Source organism: Chrysochloris asiatica, unplaced genomic scaffold (genome assembly GCF_000296735.1).
Source record: "Chrysochloris asiatica unplaced genomic scaffold, ChrAsi1.0 scaffold00055, whole genome shotgun sequence".
NCBI classification, from domain to species: domain Eukaryota; kingdom Metazoa; phylum Chordata; class Mammalia; order Afrosoricida; family Chrysochloridae; genus Chrysochloris; species Chrysochloris asiatica.
In genome coordinates this window covers 1,383,820-1,401,874 of record NW_006408573.1, presented here as the reverse complement: position 1 = coordinate 1,401,874, position 18,055 = coordinate 1,383,820, and the positions used below count along the sequence as shown (strand labels likewise).

General features: G+C 36.2%; 1 protein-coding gene across 2 annotated transcripts in view; it reads right to left on the bottom strand.

The window, feature by feature from the left end:
• The window catches only part of CHD9 (chromodomain helicase DNA binding protein 9), a 169,541-nt gene extending 151,717 nt beyond the window's left edge, over nt 1-17,824 (bottom strand). For both annotated transcript variants that reach the window (XM_006863516.1, XM_006863517.1), the window contains exon 1: nt 16,221-17,824. In XM_006863516.1, coding sequence (XP_006863578.1) covers nt 16,221-17,678 — 1,458 coding nt within the window. In that variant the 5' untranslated portion in view covers nt 17,679-17,824. The remainder of the gene's footprint in view (nt 1-16,220) is intronic.
• Nucleotides 17,825-18,055: the final 231 nt, after the last annotated feature.

The following is an 18,055-nucleotide window of genomic DNA, read 5'->3' as shown; positions in this document are numbered from 1 at the left end:
ACCCTGTATAGGGTTTCCGAGGAGCAGCTGGTGAGCTTGAACTGCCGACCTTGCAGTTCAAATGGCTTTGCAGTCTGGCGCATTAACCCACAGCGCGACCCCAGGACTATATGATCCTAATTTCTATACCTTGTAGTAGTCTACTGCCTATTGTTGAGTGCTGTCAAGTTGGTTCCGACTCACAGTGACCTTGCATAGGATTACGAGCAGCAGCTGGTGAGTTTGAACTGCTGACCTTGTGCTTCAAACTGACTTTGCAGTCCAGTGCGTTAACCCACAGCACCACAACCAGGACTCCTAGTGCTATATAATTTAATAAGTATTTGCTCAAAACTTATTACATATACAGCAACATGCTACAACACTCTCTGGAGGCAAAAAAAAAAAAAAAAAGGACTGAATATTGCCACAAAAATGCTAATATTCTTATCATAAACATAAAATATATCTTTAATTTATGAATATATGAGAAAAGAAAACAAAGTCATAACTGACCAGATGTTTTCAGGGAGTAACTAAACCACCAAGAAGCCTGGAGAAGAAGGAAAACTAAGAAGGGTGTTCTGAGGAACATGCTAATTTTTATGATGAAAAGAGAATGAGAGATATTTAAAAGACACAAGCATGAGCAAAAGACTAATAACAAATAAAGCAAAAATTTATATAGAGCAAAATTTCCTAAGCCCTAGCCTTATTGTGAGATGTTAAAACATTTATATTCATAAATAATTCTGAGATGGTGTCTTGTATTTTCTCCATAGAGAAGACTACTGCAAGTACCAAAGACTTATCAACATATTAAAAAGGTTCAATCTGAGAAGTGCACAGAGAACTAGTAGAAAATGAACTTGAATGAATAAAATGGAGCAAAATCATAAAAAATCATTGACATTAATCATAGTCAAAAATACTCTTCTGTATCTTTTAAAAGTGATTTAGTTTCTTTTAAAGTATAAAAGTATGAAACTTTAAGTTACACACACAGCTCAATGTGGCATTTCTACAATGGCAACAGATTTTAAATGAGAAGGATGAGCTAATGTTGAATTTAACATTAAGTTGGTGTTGTTAAGTGCCGTCCAGTCAGTTCCAACTCATAGTGACCATGTATAGTTTTCAAGGAGAAGCTGGTAGATTAGAACAGGCCAACTTTGTGGGTCACAATCCAGTGTTTATTCTACAGTGCTACATACATGAAGTCATACCTCTGTAATATGTAACAAACAGAAAACCTGAAGCAACTCATACCCAGGGAAGAAATAGGGAGAATGCTAACACATTGTGGAGATACAACCAATGTTATGAAACTATTTGCGTATTAACTATTGATTGCTAAACCTAATTTGCTGTGTAAACTTTTACCAAAAGCCCCCTACCCCACTGTTTTTTAAAACTATAACCGGATATACTGGCCAAATTAACTTTTTATCTTTTTTAGTGACATTATTTAAACAAAAACTAAATTTATCTTCACTTAGACCTCTCCTTTCCATTACTTTGTAACATACAGAAGGAAATGCAGAATCAAAAACGCTACATCCCGACCAAAGGCTGTGAATGTAATTTGCTAATTGAGTAGTCAATCTAAATGCAATAATTCCAGATGAATTACAAAAACCCAAAAACCAAAGACACAGAAAACAGTTCTATAAATGATGAATTCAAACTAAAAACCAAAACCTCTTATGACTATAAACAGAGCTATCTTTAACAAAATCATAGCATATCAAATCCAGTAATACTTACAAGTCAGATTGATCTCAGGAATATAAGGTTGATTTAACAACCAAAAGCAAAATGTGAACTAGCATTATCAACAGAATAATGGGTAAAATGCACAATATAATTTAAACAGATGAGAAAAAGCATTTGACAAAATTCACTGCCTCCTCTCAACAAGTTAGGAAGACAAGGGAATTTCCTTAACTTAATAAAGGGTATCTTAAAAAAAAAAACACCAAAAAACCCATAGCTAAATATCCTACTTAGTAGTGAAAGACTGAATGCTTTCCCTTTAAGACAAGGAACAAGGCAAGGATGTTCACCTTTGCCACTTATATTCAACATTGCATTAGATATTTTAGCCAGGGAAAAGAAAAAATTAAAACTCTCTATTTGCAGATAGTAGCGTAGTGGTTACGAATTGGGCTGCGAACCTTAAGGTCAGCAGTTCGAAACTACCAGCCGCTCCGCGGGAGAAAGATGAGGCTTTCTACTCCCGTAAAGATTTACACCCTTGAAAACCCTGTACAGAGTCGCTATGGGTCGGAACCGACTCGACGGCACTTAACAACAACAACAATTTGCAGATAAAATGATCTTGTATATAAAAAAACCTAAAGAATCAGCTGAAAACTATTAGAATAAGCAAATTCAACAAAGTTTCAATATACAAAATCAATATAAAATATCATTTATATTCACTGGCAATAAACAAGCTGAAAATGAGATTAAGAAAATAATTTCATTTTCAATAACATACAAAATAGTAAAATACTTAGGGACAGCTTAGCAAATTGAGTATAAAATTTATACTTTGAAACCTACAAAACTTTGTTGAAAGAAACTAAAGGCCAAAATAAATAGAAAAACATCCAATGTTCATGGATGGATCTATACATTCAATGCAATCCATGTCAAAAGTCTCAGTTGGCTTCTTTGCAGAAATTGATAAAGCTAGATAGGAATGTAGATCAATGGACTAGAAATGAAGGTCAAAAGATAAATCCAAGTCTTTCAATAAATGATACTGGGACTATTGAATTACTTTTGCTATGTGCTGTCGAGTAGGTTTTGACCCACAGCCATGCTGTATAGAATTTCTGAAGAGCAACTGGTGAGCTTGAACCACTGACACTGCAGAGAGCCTCAACTGTCTCCTGAGGAGCAACTAGTGGATTAGAACTGCTGGCCTTGAGGGTAGCAACCCAGCTTGTAATTCATTATTTTATCAGAGTTCCTTGTCTCACACTACATAAAAGAAATTAATTTAAAAGTGTAATAGCTAAAACTATAAAACTCTTACAAGACAATATAATCGAAAATCTTTATGACCTTGGTACTGTGCTAATTCACAATCCAGGGGTTTTTAAGATATGATACTAAAAGCACAGCATCAAAAGAAAATGAAGTCAACTGGACAAAATCAATTTATAAACTTTTGTGCTTCAATAATGGACACCATCAAGAAAGTAAAAGTCAACTCACAATGGAAAATCCAAGGTAGAAATGAAGAGAATGATGACACATTGTAGAGATTGCAAACAATGCCACAGAACAATCTGAATATATAGCACTTAATGGAAAACTAATTTGTTTTGTAAGCTTTTACTTCCTAAAGCATAATAGAATATTAAAAATAAAAAACCATAACCCACAAAATGGGAAAAAAAGCTTTTGCAAACTATACATGTGATAAAAGACTGGTACTTAGAACACATAAGAATTTTTACAACTCAATTATGACAAAATAATTCAAATTAAAAAGTAGGCAAAGACTTAAATAGACATTTCTCCAAAGAAGATATACAAATGGCCAGTAATCATTATGGAAAGATGTTCAATATCATTAGCCATCATAGGCAAACCAAAGCCACAATGAAATACCACTTTGTGCCCACTATCATGGTATTTAAAAAAAAGAAAGAGAGAGAGAGTTAACAAGAACTAGAAAGAATATGGACAAATCAGAACCCTCATACATGCTGGTTGTTGTTGTTAAGTGCCGTTGAATCAGTTCTGGCCCATAGTGACTCTGTATAGGGTTTCTGAGGAGTGGCTGATGAGTTTGAACCTCCGACCCTGTGAATGAAACCATATTTGCAGTCCAGCACATTAACCCACAGTGACCAGGACTCTATACATGCTAGTTGGAATGTAAAATATGTAAAATGGTGCAGCCGATTTGGAAAACCATCTAGAAGTACTCCAAATATTAAAAATAAAGTTATCACATGACCCAGCAGTTTCATTCCAGGAAATATACCAAAGCAATATGAAAACTTATATATAGGAATATTCCTAGAAGCATTATTCAAATAACCGCCCCCCCAAAAAAAAAGCAGGGCAGGGGGACAACCCAAATGTCCATCAACTCATTAATCTATAAACAAAACATGGCATTATCTATACAACAGAATATTATTTGTCAATAATAAAGAACTGAAGTACTGATACATGCTACAACATGGATAAACCATGAAAACATTATGCTAGGTGAAAGAATCCTTTCACAAAGACCATATAGTGTTGATTCCATTTATATGAGAAATCTAGAACAAGCAAATCCACAAAGGAAGAAAAATCTCAACTTGTAAATCTGATCCCTCAAGCAATAAAATTTATACTTTACAAGATTGTGAGTACAAATAATTTCATTGATCTATTTGTTCACTCATTTGTACTTATAGTCATCCATTCAATAGTATTTATTTATATTACTGTTAGAGAAATAATTTTGACAAGTCAGACAAAGTTCCTACTCTTAAAGAGCTAATGTTCTAATGGTGAAGAGATTGCTAAAATAAATATACATGCACATATGAATAGGAGTCCTGGTTATGCGCTGTAGGATAAGCACTAGATTACTAACCACAAGGTTGGTTCAAACCCATTAACTGCTCCTAGGAAACCATATACAGAGTAGCTAGAGTGTAAACTGACTGAATGGCACTTAATAACAATGCAGAAAGAGAAAATAAACATTGCCACAAACCCATGAAACAACCAGCTAAACTAGAACCTCAAAGGAACACCTATTTTCAAAAGAATGGGTCAGGGAAATGAATTTCTAGTGTTTGAATCACTCATTATAACTCACATAACCCAGAGGGCTAACAGGAAAGTGGTAGAAACCATTGTCAATGAATCAAAAATTAAATGAGAACATCTTTGAAATTATAGGTCAGTGCGACTCCTGGTTTGGCACGGTAGGATAAGTACTGGATTGCAAACCACAAATTTGACAGTTCAAGTCCACCCACTGCTCCTCAGAACAGACTGGATGGCACTTAACAACATCATCAATGGAAAAGTACTATTTAATTTCAGTTTGTGTTGGAACAAGCCAAGAACCCTATCTTTGTCATCTTTGTAACCTCAGTGCTCAGAAGAATCTCTTACAAATGGCAGACATCCAACAACTGCTGAACAAATAAAGCCTCTAAAAATTGAACATTTCTAAAATATGGGATGCTATTCTAGTAGCCTAGTGGTTACGAATTGGGCTGCTAACCTCAAGGTCAGAACCAGCTGTTCCGCGGGAGAAAGATAAGGTTTTCTGCTTCCGGAAAGATTTACAGCCTCTGAAACTCTATTACAGGGTCACCAAGAGTAGAAACCAACTCCATGGTACTTAACAACAACATTCACATTTACAAGTATGCAGTGTGTATCTAAATTTCAGAAGCTAAAATAAGGGTACATTTAACATTAAAGACATCGCTTAAATATTTAAGACATCCAAAACTACTTATATAAATTTTTTTTAAAGTATTGACAACCAGTTTTAAATGTATTTTACTGAACTGGTTAAATGTAAATTCTTCAATCTCACTGTTGATCATCCTTAAACACTATAGAGTTGAAAACAGAATTCTGGTAGCTAATTATGGAACAGCAAGTTATACATGACATATCTAAGCCTGCTTTTTCGTTTTTAGCTAATTCAAAATTATATTTCAGCTTGTTTTTACTTTTTGTAAGGTAAGAGTAGAACTATCTAACTTTATAATGTGGATTCCATGAAATGGTCAATGTAAATTTGTACTCTTTCCAGGTATATGAAAATATGAAGGTAAAACCTTCAAGATCTTTCTCCTTTCGTTAAAGTATTAAAGCATAGTAAATGTGGAAGGTACTGTTTGCATCGCTGAACATAGCTAATATTGATTTAATAGAAAACTGCAGTCCACACCTTCCAATTATGTGCTCATTACTTCTTTCCATATACCACATACACCATATTGTATTAAAATACTTTAATTTGAAATTATTTCAATTCAATCATATAAATTAAAAAATGTGGTCACCCATATTTAAATGTTCCCAAATAGATTTGTACCTGAATTACAATAATAGCAATAAAGTCTGACAGCTCTGTAAGTACTAATTCTCACTTGTTTTCCAACTTCAGATATTGTCAATTAAAGGTATTTGAGAACACATTTTACCAATAAAATTAAATACAACAAAGAATGTACAAGAATACACTTTACCAATAAAATTAAACACAACAAAGAATTTCGTTGATTGACTTTATAGTTTCCCACTGCACTAATTCACAAATTTCTAACCAACTGCTGCCTCTTTTTCACCCAGAGAATTCACTTTCTATTTTCCCTCTCCCCTTAAGTATCCATATGAATCTTCTTAAAGCTACTGTTAACGACTGGAGTTTCTATTTGCATAATTCAATTCTTCTATAATATAGTATATATTGTAATAATTTAGATCACATTTCATAACCAGCTAACATTCCATAAATATTCCAGTTAAAACAGAAGTTTTTAATCTAGAAGATTTGATTTGTGTTGTTGTTAAGTCCCATCAACTCAGTTCTGACTCATAGCAACCAGGCTACAGGTTTCCAAGGAGCAGCAGTTCAAACAGACTTTGTTCCAGCATTAAGATTTGATAGAAATGTTAAAACCAAACACTTTAAATGAAATAAAGCATCCCAAAGGGAAATTCCTGGATAAAACTTCCATTTTATGCTTTGACTTAATTAAACAATCGAAATTTTAAAACTATAAGAAATACTGTACTAAATGTATAAAGATTTAAACAAATTCTGTAGTGTTATAAAATACAAGGATGGCTGTTATTGTTAAGTGCTGTTGACTTGGTTTCAACTAGAGACCCTGTATAAGGTTTCCAAGTAGCAGCTGGTGGATTTTAACCTTGTGGTTAGCAGTTTATATTGCTTATCCTACAGTACCAACCAAGACTCCTTACAGGGATGGTTACGTCATTAAAATTTTTATTATTCAGTGGGATTATCTAAAAATTTTTACTTAGGTAGTTTTTTTCTTCTTTTTGTCTATCACACAGTGGTGTGAAAAGTTTCTTTTTATTATGTAAGTATTTGCTACTTTTTGACTCAAGAAAATTTCCTACTGTAAAAAAAGAGAAAAAAAAAACCCAAAGAGCCTGAGATATTCTTAGGTCAATGGATATAAAATAAAGTACAACTAATCCTTTGCTCTGGCTTTACATAGGATTATATAATATACACAAAATTAGCTATTATTTACTTATTATAATTTTCAAACATATAATGTGTTTTAACAGATTCTTAATTAGCATAGACAATTCACTATCAAAACTTAGAGCATATAAGACGTTGATGATGAGTTTTATTTATCAACTTGATTAGGGTATTTAAAAAAAATAAAAACAAACCCTTTGCTGTCAAGTACATTTCAACTTACAGTGACCTAATTATTTAACAAGAAACTAATCTAGTTCCCTGGGTGGTGCAAATAGTTAATATACTCAGTGGCTAACCAAGACTTGGAGGTTCTAATCTACCCAGAGGTATCTTGGAAGAAAGGTCTGGCAACTTCTGAAAACTCAGCCACTGAAAACCCTATGAAACACAGTTATACTCTGATACACATGAGGCTCACCATGAGTTAGAATTTATTCAATAGAAAGTTAGAGAATAGTGAGTTTACGTTACTAGGGAAGCAGCGAATCACAGAGGACTCATGTGTGCTGGTGGCCAGGAGGCAGACTTGTCGAATGTGCCCTTTGGTTGTTTAAACAATTACATATATTCTTGAGTGTTTCTGTGTACATAAAAAAAAAAACAAAACAAAACCAGAAAACAGAGGGAATAGAAGCAAATATTGTTGAATGGTGATGCATGGAGGGGATTGCAATCATTGCAATGAAACGAAATACGATAAGTATTAAAACCGATGTTCTCCCATATAAATTATCATTCAATTCACAATAAAAACTTCAAAAAAACTCAGAATAGTAGGATAAGAATGGCTGCAAAACTCAGAAAATATTCAATCAGTGCCACTGAATTGTAAATGTAGAAACTGTGAAATAGTGTGTTTTGTTATATATTATTCTCAACATTTTTATTTTAAAAATATAGGGGAAGACACAGATGAAAGTATTCAGGATACAGGAGGTATGTAAGCTACTTTTAAATAGTCTGGTAAGAGAGGTGTGTGTGTGTGTGAGAGAGAGAGAGAAAGATAGAGAGAGATGAGAGAGATACGAGCAGCGTAGGAAGGCTGACAACAGTTAGTGACAGAAGTATAGAAATATTCAAACTATTCTTTCAACTTTCCTGGGGGTTTGAAAGTAAAACAAAAAAATTATATTTATATAGACTTCTGGTGTGGTACTGTGGGTTATGCGCTGGACTGCAAAGTCAGTTTGAACCGCAAGGTCGGTGATTCAAGCTCACCAATAGCTCCTCGGAACCCTATACAGGGTCACTATGGGCCGGAACCGAGTTGACAGCAGTTAACTTATATATATATATATATATATATATATATATATATATATTCACAGACTTTGCCACCAACAGAATTCACATAACAGCTATTACAAATATTAAAATATTGTTTACATTCATTATTATTTTTTAATTATGGTAGTTATTATGCTTTGTTGTTTAATGTGTTAAATGTTGGGTCTGAAAGAAATTTCTCTCAGTTGGAATGCTATTTATATGTTAGGGCCAGGAACTATGTTTCGGGGGTGAGCAGTCAGTTCTTTTGTCATAGTAACCCACTCATCAAAGTAGAAGTGCTCCACAGGGTTTCCTAAACTGTCCATCTTTTTTCACCATACTTATTCAATGTGTATGCTGAGCAAATAATCCCGGAGGATAGACTATATGAAGAAGATTGTGTTATCAGGCTTGAACGAAGACTCAGCTTTGCTTATTGAAAGTAAAGAGAACTGAAGAGGGGTAATAATATTAAGAGGCTAGACTGTCTTATGAATATTGGTTTCCGTTTACTACTATTGTAAAATAGACACTTGAGTGGAATAGAAAAGAATGTTGGGAAACACGATTACAGAAAGCTTCAGCCTATAACTGATTGGAATACCTAAAAGGGGTTCTAGAACTTGCCCAGTGAAATAGGCCTCTTACGGAGCATTTGCAGTGTATAGGACCTTAGGTGGAATCCTGAGCCCCATCCAGAACCTTCTGAGGTGGAACATTCCCACTAGAAAGGACAATCAGACTGGAACAGCTAGAGTGACAAAAGAATAAATCGTCCAAGAAAAATCAGCAGGAATAACCCAAAACAAAAATGGCAGTATGACTGGCTACTACAAGAATAAGCAAGTTTTTCGCTGGGAAGCCATCAAGGCAAGCAATCAAGTTCCTTCAGGACAAACCCCTCTCTAAGAATGAAACTCAAAGAACACATAAGCAGGCATGTAAGCTTGCTGACACCCACACTGGTTTACTGGTGAGTGGAAGAGGGGGAAAGGCAGCAATGAAGAAATAGGCTGAGTTCAACCATGTTCCATAGACTCCCACTGAATTGGAGATGAGAGAGAGAAGAGGAAGGGCTGATTGGTCCAAAGTGTGGTAAGACCTGGGGACACCTAAGCCCATGGCCAAGAACATAGCCACAGAGTGCTATAGCTGAGAGAGAAGCATCCAGCTGATATGAAGTGAGGGAAGATGCACAAGAACACCCAAACTGGCAGATAGTATCCATTTGACCTGGCCTCGATGGCTTGATAATCAGAACTCAACTAGAGGAAGATTTAAAAAACACAAAAAACAATTTTTGATAAAGGAAATGAGGGTAAATATCTACAATTTAATAAACTTGACCTATACTCACAGAGGTAGTAACTCTAATTACCATCAGAGAGGGAAGGAGTCTTCACATCAAGTATCAATGCTATCTCCTCTGTATACAGGGTAGATAGGGACAGGCAACCTAGCCATTGGATACCTAAAATGAGGGGGCAATAAAGGCAAGAAGTGACTGGCTTACAGGGTTTCAAAAGAGAGTGTGTGGGGAAGAAAGAGTCCCCACCGAATATTTTCCATCTTGTCTAGATGGGTCTGGTAAAAAGAGATGGGGATGAGATTCTTATGATTCAATAGTAATTATTATGACTAATTGCAATTGTCACAACTATAAAGGTAGAGGTTTTGAAATAAAAATGGGGGAGTAGTTAATCTTATTGTTCAGTAACATAGGATCCTAGGACCATTAAGGGAGAAGAGCACAAGTGGAATATGGGTCCCTATCCAGAGAAGCAGCAACACCAGAGATGGAGGCAGAGATGAAGACATGGAGAGAGCTAGCAGCTGAGGACTCTAGAGTCATGGAAAAAGGGGAACTGAGAACTGGCGACCAGGAGGCACACTTGCAGAATGTGCCCTTTGGTAGTATAAAATTATTATATATGCCTTGAGTGTTTAAAAAGAAAGAGCTAAAATGAATAGAGAGAAATACTGTCAACTGATGGTACATGGAGGGGATTATAATCATTATAATGAAACCAGGTGTATGATTTTTTAAATGTAAAACTGATGATCTGCCCTGTAAATTGTCACTCAACTCACAATAAAAACTTTAGGAGAAAAAAAAAAAAAAAGGAAAGAGGACTGAGAGCACTTACTGATGAAGATCAAAGACTAAAGTCTTCTGTATGGATTACACCTAAACATAAAGAAAACAAAAATCCTCACAACTTAATCAATAAGCAACATCATGATAAACAAAGAGAAAGGTGAAGTTGCTAAGAATTTCATTTCATTTTGGGTCCACAATCACTGTCCATGGAAGCTGGAAGTAGCAGTCAAGAAACCAAACAATGCATTTGTATTGGGCAAATCTGCTGCAAAAGATCTCTCTATAAAGCAAAGATAACACTCTGAAGACTAAGGTGTGCCTAACTCAATCCACAGTTGTCTCATAGGCTGAATAATGAATAACAAGACTGAAGAAGGATTGATGCCTTTTAATTACGATGTTGGTGAAGAATATTAATATACCATTCACTACCAGAACAAATAAATCTGTCTTGAAAGAAGTACAGTCAGAATGAAACTGAGAAGTGAGGATGGTGAGACATAAAAGTATCATCAGGGGGGCCAGTCCTTAGACAAGGACATCATGTTTGTTAAATCAGAAGATTGGTGAAAAAGGAAAACTACCCACCTCCAATGGTTTTAACAATGGGGTCAAATACAGCAAGGATTGTGAAAATGGCTTAAATCCCAGCATCCTTTTGTTCTATTGTACAAAGGGTGGCTCTGAGTCAAAACCAACTCAATAGCATCTAACAACAACAGTCTTTATGGGAGCAGATGACCAGGTCTTTTTGAACCAACAACCTTTCAGTTTGCAGCTGAGTGCTTAACTAGGGCTCCTATGGATTACTTTATTGTTGTTACTGATGGACTTTGAGTCAGTTCTGACTCTTGTTGTTAAGTGCCATTGAGTCGATTCCGACCCATAGCGACCCTGTATAGAGTTTCCAAGGAGCAGCTGGTGAGCTTGAACCACCAACCTTGCAGTTCAAAAGACTTTGCAGTCTGACTCATTAGCCCACAGTGCCACACCAGGACTTCTGACTCTTAGGGACCCTTTAAAGCATATCCAAACAGCGGCTAGTGGGTCTGAATCACTGACCTGCTGTTAGTATAGAGTCCTTTTCCTACAGCGCCATGTTGTTGTTGGTAAGTGATGTCAAGTCAATTCCCACCCATAGCAACCCTGTATAGGGTTTCCAAGGAGCAGCTGGGACCATACCAGGGACTCAAGTAGTAGGGACTACTACTTTGTTGCTGATGTTAAGTGCCATTGAGTTGGTTCTGACTCAAAGTGACTCTGAATAGGGTTTCCAAGGAGTGGCTGGCACGTCTGACTCGCCAATCTGGCAGTTCAAACCATCCGTAGAGAGCTTATCCTGCAGCACCACGCCAGGACTCCATTTAGTATCTAATAATTTCCCTCCATTTCTTCGAAATTTATAAGCCAGGGGGAAATATATTTAGAAAAACATGAATTAAAAAAACAACCCACACAAATTTAAAAGATGACAAAGTCTTAGAAAAATAAAATAAAGAAGTTAATAAATCATAGGCTATATAAGTTCATAAGAAATCTATATATATCACATGGATATATAACCCTAGATTAAATCACTGGATATTTAGCACAGGAGTCCTTTTTTTTTTTTTCAGGAGTCATTGTGACTAAGCTGTGGATCCTGCTCCTTCCTGTAAAGGAGATCTTGCTCCAGTAAAATCTTAATACTCAACAGCTGCCACACAGAAAAAGTAGATAGAGGGAAAGTTTCTAAGTGCTTTTTAAATTACCACTAAATCTACCTATCTGGTAGCATATTGGTTACAAAATGGGCTGCTAACCTCAAGGTCAGCAGTTCAAAACTACCAGCTGTTCTGCAGGAGAAAGATAAGGCTTTCTGCTCCCGTAAGGATTTATAGGCTCGGAAACCTTGTACAGGGTCCCTATGAGTCGGAACCAACTCCATGTCACATAACTACTTCATATACCTAGATATTTCAAAAAAATGTACTAAAAATACCATTTTAGATAATACTAAAACCCAACCCAATGAAAAGATAAAGCTTTTACCTTTGTTAAGTACTTCAACACTTTGAAATGAAAAACTGATCCCAACATACTTAATTTCAAGAACTGTGCTATATTTCATTGTCTACCAAATTTCAGAGGTAACCAAGATACTAAAGCATTTCATGAATCCTTAATTTAACAATAGGATTTCAGGAAAATGTCATATTAAGTACATTTTTCATTATAAAAATAATATACTTACAAGACAAAGACTGTAGAAAGTATAATTGTACTGCCCTAAAACAACCCAACATATTTTATGCAACTACAGCACGTGTTATTTGCATAAAATACAGTATTTCCTTCCAATCTTTTCTCATATGCATATTTTCACATTACTATAGAAAAAAAAAAAGAAAGAAGTCCTGGTGGTGTAGTAAATTATGAGTCGGCTAAATGTAAGGTCAGCAGCTGGAGTCCCCCAGTTGCTCTGCAGGGGAAAGATGAGGCTCTAGCGCTCATAAATAGCTTCAGAAACACTATTTCGGGTCACTATGAGTTGGAAATGACTTGACAGTGGCACTTAACAACAACTGCCATTGGGAGTGCTGGTGGTGATGAGCTCTGGACTGTTAACTACAAGGTTGGCAGTTCAAACCCACCTACCACTGGACTGTTAACTACAAGGTTGGCAGTTCAAACCCACCTACCACTCAGTGGGAGAAAAGTGAGGTTTTCCACCCCTGTAAAAATTAAGGAGCATTCCAAAGTATGAGTATTCTGGAACACTTAATTGTGCTCATGAAGAACCTGTACATGGGAACACTGAATGGTTTAAAATTAGGACAGGGCTGTATATTACCATACTTATTCAACCTGTATGCTGAGCAAATAATCCAAGAAGCTTGGTTATATATAGAAAAACATGGCATCAAGATGGGAGGAAGAGAAGAGCAGGAACAGAGTGTGGGACCATACCCAGAGAACCCGCGATGCCAGAGATGGAGGCAGAGATGACGACATGGATAGACTGAGCAGCTGAGGATTCTGGACTCATTGAGGGAGAGGGGATGTGTTCTGCCTGCTCAAGGCAGGGTGTGCCCTTTGGCTGTTTGAATGATTGTATATTCCTGAGTGTTTTGGTGCCTTTCTTAAAAAAAAAAAAAAAAACCAGAGGGAACAGAAGCAAATACTGTTAAATGATGAAGCATGCAGGCGATTGTAATCATTACAATGAAATGAACTGATGTTCCCCCATGTAAACTATCACTCAATTCACAATAAAAACTTAAAAAAAAAAAAAAAAAACAGATGGGAGGAAGACTCATTTAACTACCTGCCACATGCAGATGCATGCAGATGATACAACCTTACTTGCTGAAACTGAAGAGGACTTATAACACTGATGAAGATCAAAGGCCACAGCCTTTGGGATGGATTGCATCTTAATGTAAAGAAAACAAAAGTTCTCACCACTGGACCAATAAACAACATTTTTATCAATGAAGAAAAGACTGACATGTCAAAGACTTCATTTTTCTTGGATCAACCATTAACACTCCTGGAAGCAGCAGCCAAGAAATCAAAGGATGTATTGAGTTAGGCAAACCAGCTTCACAAGACCTTTTTAAAGTTTTGAAGAGCCAAGATGTCAGCTTGAGGACTAAGGTGTGCCTGACACAAGCCATGGTATTTTCAATAACCTCTCATATGCATGTGAAAGTTGGACAATGAATAAGGAAGATCCTAGAAGAACTGATGCATTTAAGTTATAGTGTTGGAGTTGAATATTGAAATTACCATGGGCTGCCAAAAGAACAGTAAAGCCAGAGTGTTCCTTGGAGGCCAGGATGGCCAGATTTCATCTCTCATACTTCAGAAATATTGTCAGGAGGGACCAATCATCGGAGAAGGATATCATGCTTGGCAAGGTGGAGGGTCAGAGAAAAAGAGGAAAACCCCCAGCGAGATGGATTGGCAAAGTAGCAGCATCAATGGGCTCAAGAGTGGCAACAATTGTGAAGTTGGCCCAGGATCCGGCAGTGTTTCGGTCTGTTGTGCTTAGGGTAACTATGAGCCTGTACCAACTGGATGGCCCCAAACAACAACAAAAACAATGATTTACAGCCTTGAAAACTTTATACAGGTAAATGAATTGGAACTGACTAGGCAACACAGAACAAGAAATTGCCAATCTGAATGTGTGTCAGAGTAGAACTGTGCTCCATTTGTTTGTCAATGGCTGATTTTTTCCGGAGTTGACTCTACAAGAAGAACCTCCCACTTTTCAATTAGCAGCTGAATGCATTTACATTTGCATCCCACAGGGACTCCAAAGTCCTATTATACAAATCCTGTTTATTATTCCCCAAGGAGTCAGGGAGGCACTGTAGGTTAAGCACTGGATTGCTAACCTGGCAGTTCAAACTCACCAGGTGATAGATGAGGCTTTCTGCTTCCATAAATATTCAGTGTCAGAAATCCTATACAGGGTTATTATGAGTTTGAATGGATTCTATGACAATGAGTTTGTGGTTTTGGTATTGTTGTTCTCTACTTTAAAAATGAAAGATCCCTAGCAGCATACTGGGTTAAGAGTTGGGCTACTAACCACAAGTCAGCAGTTTGAATCCACCAGCTGCTTAGCAGGAGAAAGATGAAACCTTCTGCTCTTGTAAAGATGTACAGCCTTGGAAACCCTCTGCCGGGTCACTAGGAATCAGAACTGACTTGACAGCACACAACCACCACTCACCACCACCACTTTAGGATGAAGAAAACGAAGCCTAGATAAGTTATTTAACTAGTTACAAGTCACGTGGCTAATGACAGGTAGTCTGGTACCAGACACCCCCTTCTTAACAATTTTCCTTTATGATCTTAATTCTGAATTATGTTTTCCCCGTATCATTAACATTTTCTTAGTGTTAGTGTTTAAAGTTTTTTAATGTCTGTAATAAGTCATGTCAGTCGGATCAGAAAACTGCTGAATCCAGTTGTTCTTTATAAAGATAATAACACAAACATCTCTGGGTATACTAGTTTTGTGATGTTTAGATTACTATAATGAAATACTTTATAGCCTTAAACATACCATAGAATTGCTTTCCAAAATATGTGTCAATTAAAAAAATCATGGAAGCAGCAATTTCACCATATAGTTGCCAGTATTAAGCATTAACAACAAATTTAAGTAAAAGCAAAACATTTCCAATTGCATTATTAAGGTTGTGTACTATTCTCTTAATTTTTTTTTCTTTTCAGCTTATGCTCATTATTTAGTTATCAATTGAGATCTTCAGAATTTGCTTATTAATTTATGTATTTTTTTCTAGAAATGTTAATAATGTCTATCCTATTTAAAACAATGTTTTTGTTTGTTTTGACAAAATATCTTTCAGTTAATGGCACTCATATTTTATAAGTTATGAGAGGACTTAAGACCTTGTGATTTTCTAAATATAAAAATTAGTTGACTGATCTGAATAAACCAAGGAATCACTTTCAAATGTAACACTGTTCAAACAATATAAATCTACATCAAAATATTCATATTCAGTTAACGATTACAAATTTTAGAAATCTTGAATATTCCTCATACACAATTAACCCAGTAACTAAAATCCACCCTACCCCAAATCACCCAAATACAAGCAAAAGAGTACATACCTGTCGCTGTAAACATAGGCGATTTCTGTCATGTAAGTGCTGATGATTAGAAAGTGATGAATGCCAGCTCCGAGCCTGACATTGCAACTGAATTGGAGCCATATCCGAAGGCCTAGTTATGAGATGGGATGTGAAGGGCCGATCAAGGTCATGATCTAAGACATGACTGGAACTATTGTGCCCAAATGTTGACTCCTCAAGTTGGGGAAGGAGACCATCCTGAAGAAGGTCCTCTGGGTCAAGTCCTGTGAATGGCTCAGTCTGAGACTCCACTTGATGAAGTAAATTCTCTTCTAAAGATGAAAAGCCATTCGTTTCTACATGATCATTGAAATGGCCCATTTGAGTTCCTGAGTCAACCGGATCTGGGAAGTTCATGTGCACAGGAGATAACTTTGAATTGCTATAATTACCCTGAGGATGTGAAGAATGTAACATTTGGAAATTATTAGAATTCAACGATGTATTGGGGTTTAGAATATGCTGGGTGGAATCTTGCTTGATTACCCTATGAGGTGAAAAGGAATTTCTTCCAGTAAAATCAGATAAAGTCTGATTTGTATGATTAGAAGCAAGGACTGCTGAGGACTGAAGAAGACTGTTTGATGATATATGATTACTAGAAAAGGAATATTGTGAAGAAAACTGCTGTGAATTACTTACAGAACAAGAAGTCATATTTGGAGAAGGTCCATTAAAATTTCCTTCTTGATGAGAGCTACACTTGAGGAAGTGTATTGAAGGATTTGACACTTGAGAAAATTGCTGCATGGAAAGAGACTGTTGTGAAGTAGATGGATTAGTTATCTGTGGTGGGTGGTTAACACTGACTCTATGTGGACCAGAAACATTAACATCCATAAAATTTTTAGACTGGCTAAGTGAATTTTGCCCTGGGTTAAGATTATTTCTGTTTTGTTGTGAGCGTAATGATGTACACTGTGTTTGCTGGTCATTGGCCTGAAATAAGGCAAAATCCTGGTGTGCCACAAAGCTTTTATTTTGATGCATAGAGTGTGAATGTCCTTGTTGGTGGAAAGGAGACCCATTTTGATTTGAAATGCTAGTAGCGGTCTGGTGGCCCCACATTGGACTTCCATCTGCTACATCTGGAAACAAACCATTGGACTGATTTTGGGGGTGGATAGGAGAGCAATTAAATTGGGAGTGTGGAGATAACACATGCTCAGCTGGGCTACCAAAAGACTGATTGACTTGATGAAATTTTAGTGAATCAAACTGGTTTAAATGTTCAAACTCAGCAATCTTCTGATGTGTTGAAATACTCTGAACATGGCTCAGTGAGTCTATGTGCAAAGGTTCAAATTCTGCACCCAAGTTCAATTCATCAACAAGTGAAACAGGTCCTGGTTGTACAAATGCATCATCCGACAAACCTTCTAAGGTCTCACCAAAAAGGTTGGCATCGTCAAAAAAGTCCATCATTGGATCTGTCATTTTGAAACTTCAGTAATTATTTGGATTGTACGGTCCAAATGGAATATATTCAGCTTCTCTGTAGCAGATATTAGATCATTTCCAAAGGTCATCAACTAATCCAAAACAGGTCGATGCTCATTATTGCTCTAGATAATGACATGTCAAAATCCTAGAAAAAGAAGATGAAAAAAGGCAATTTAAATTTAATAATGAGCACTCATTAAAATTCTGTAACCAATGCTTATGTATGGTTTATGGTTTGCAAATAGTTCATTAATGTTTCCCACAAGGAAAAAAAAAAAAAGTTCCTGCAGGACATAACTAACAATTAGAAGTAATAATATACACTGCAACATTTTGAAGTTCATATATTATGGAAAAAGAATGAAAACAAG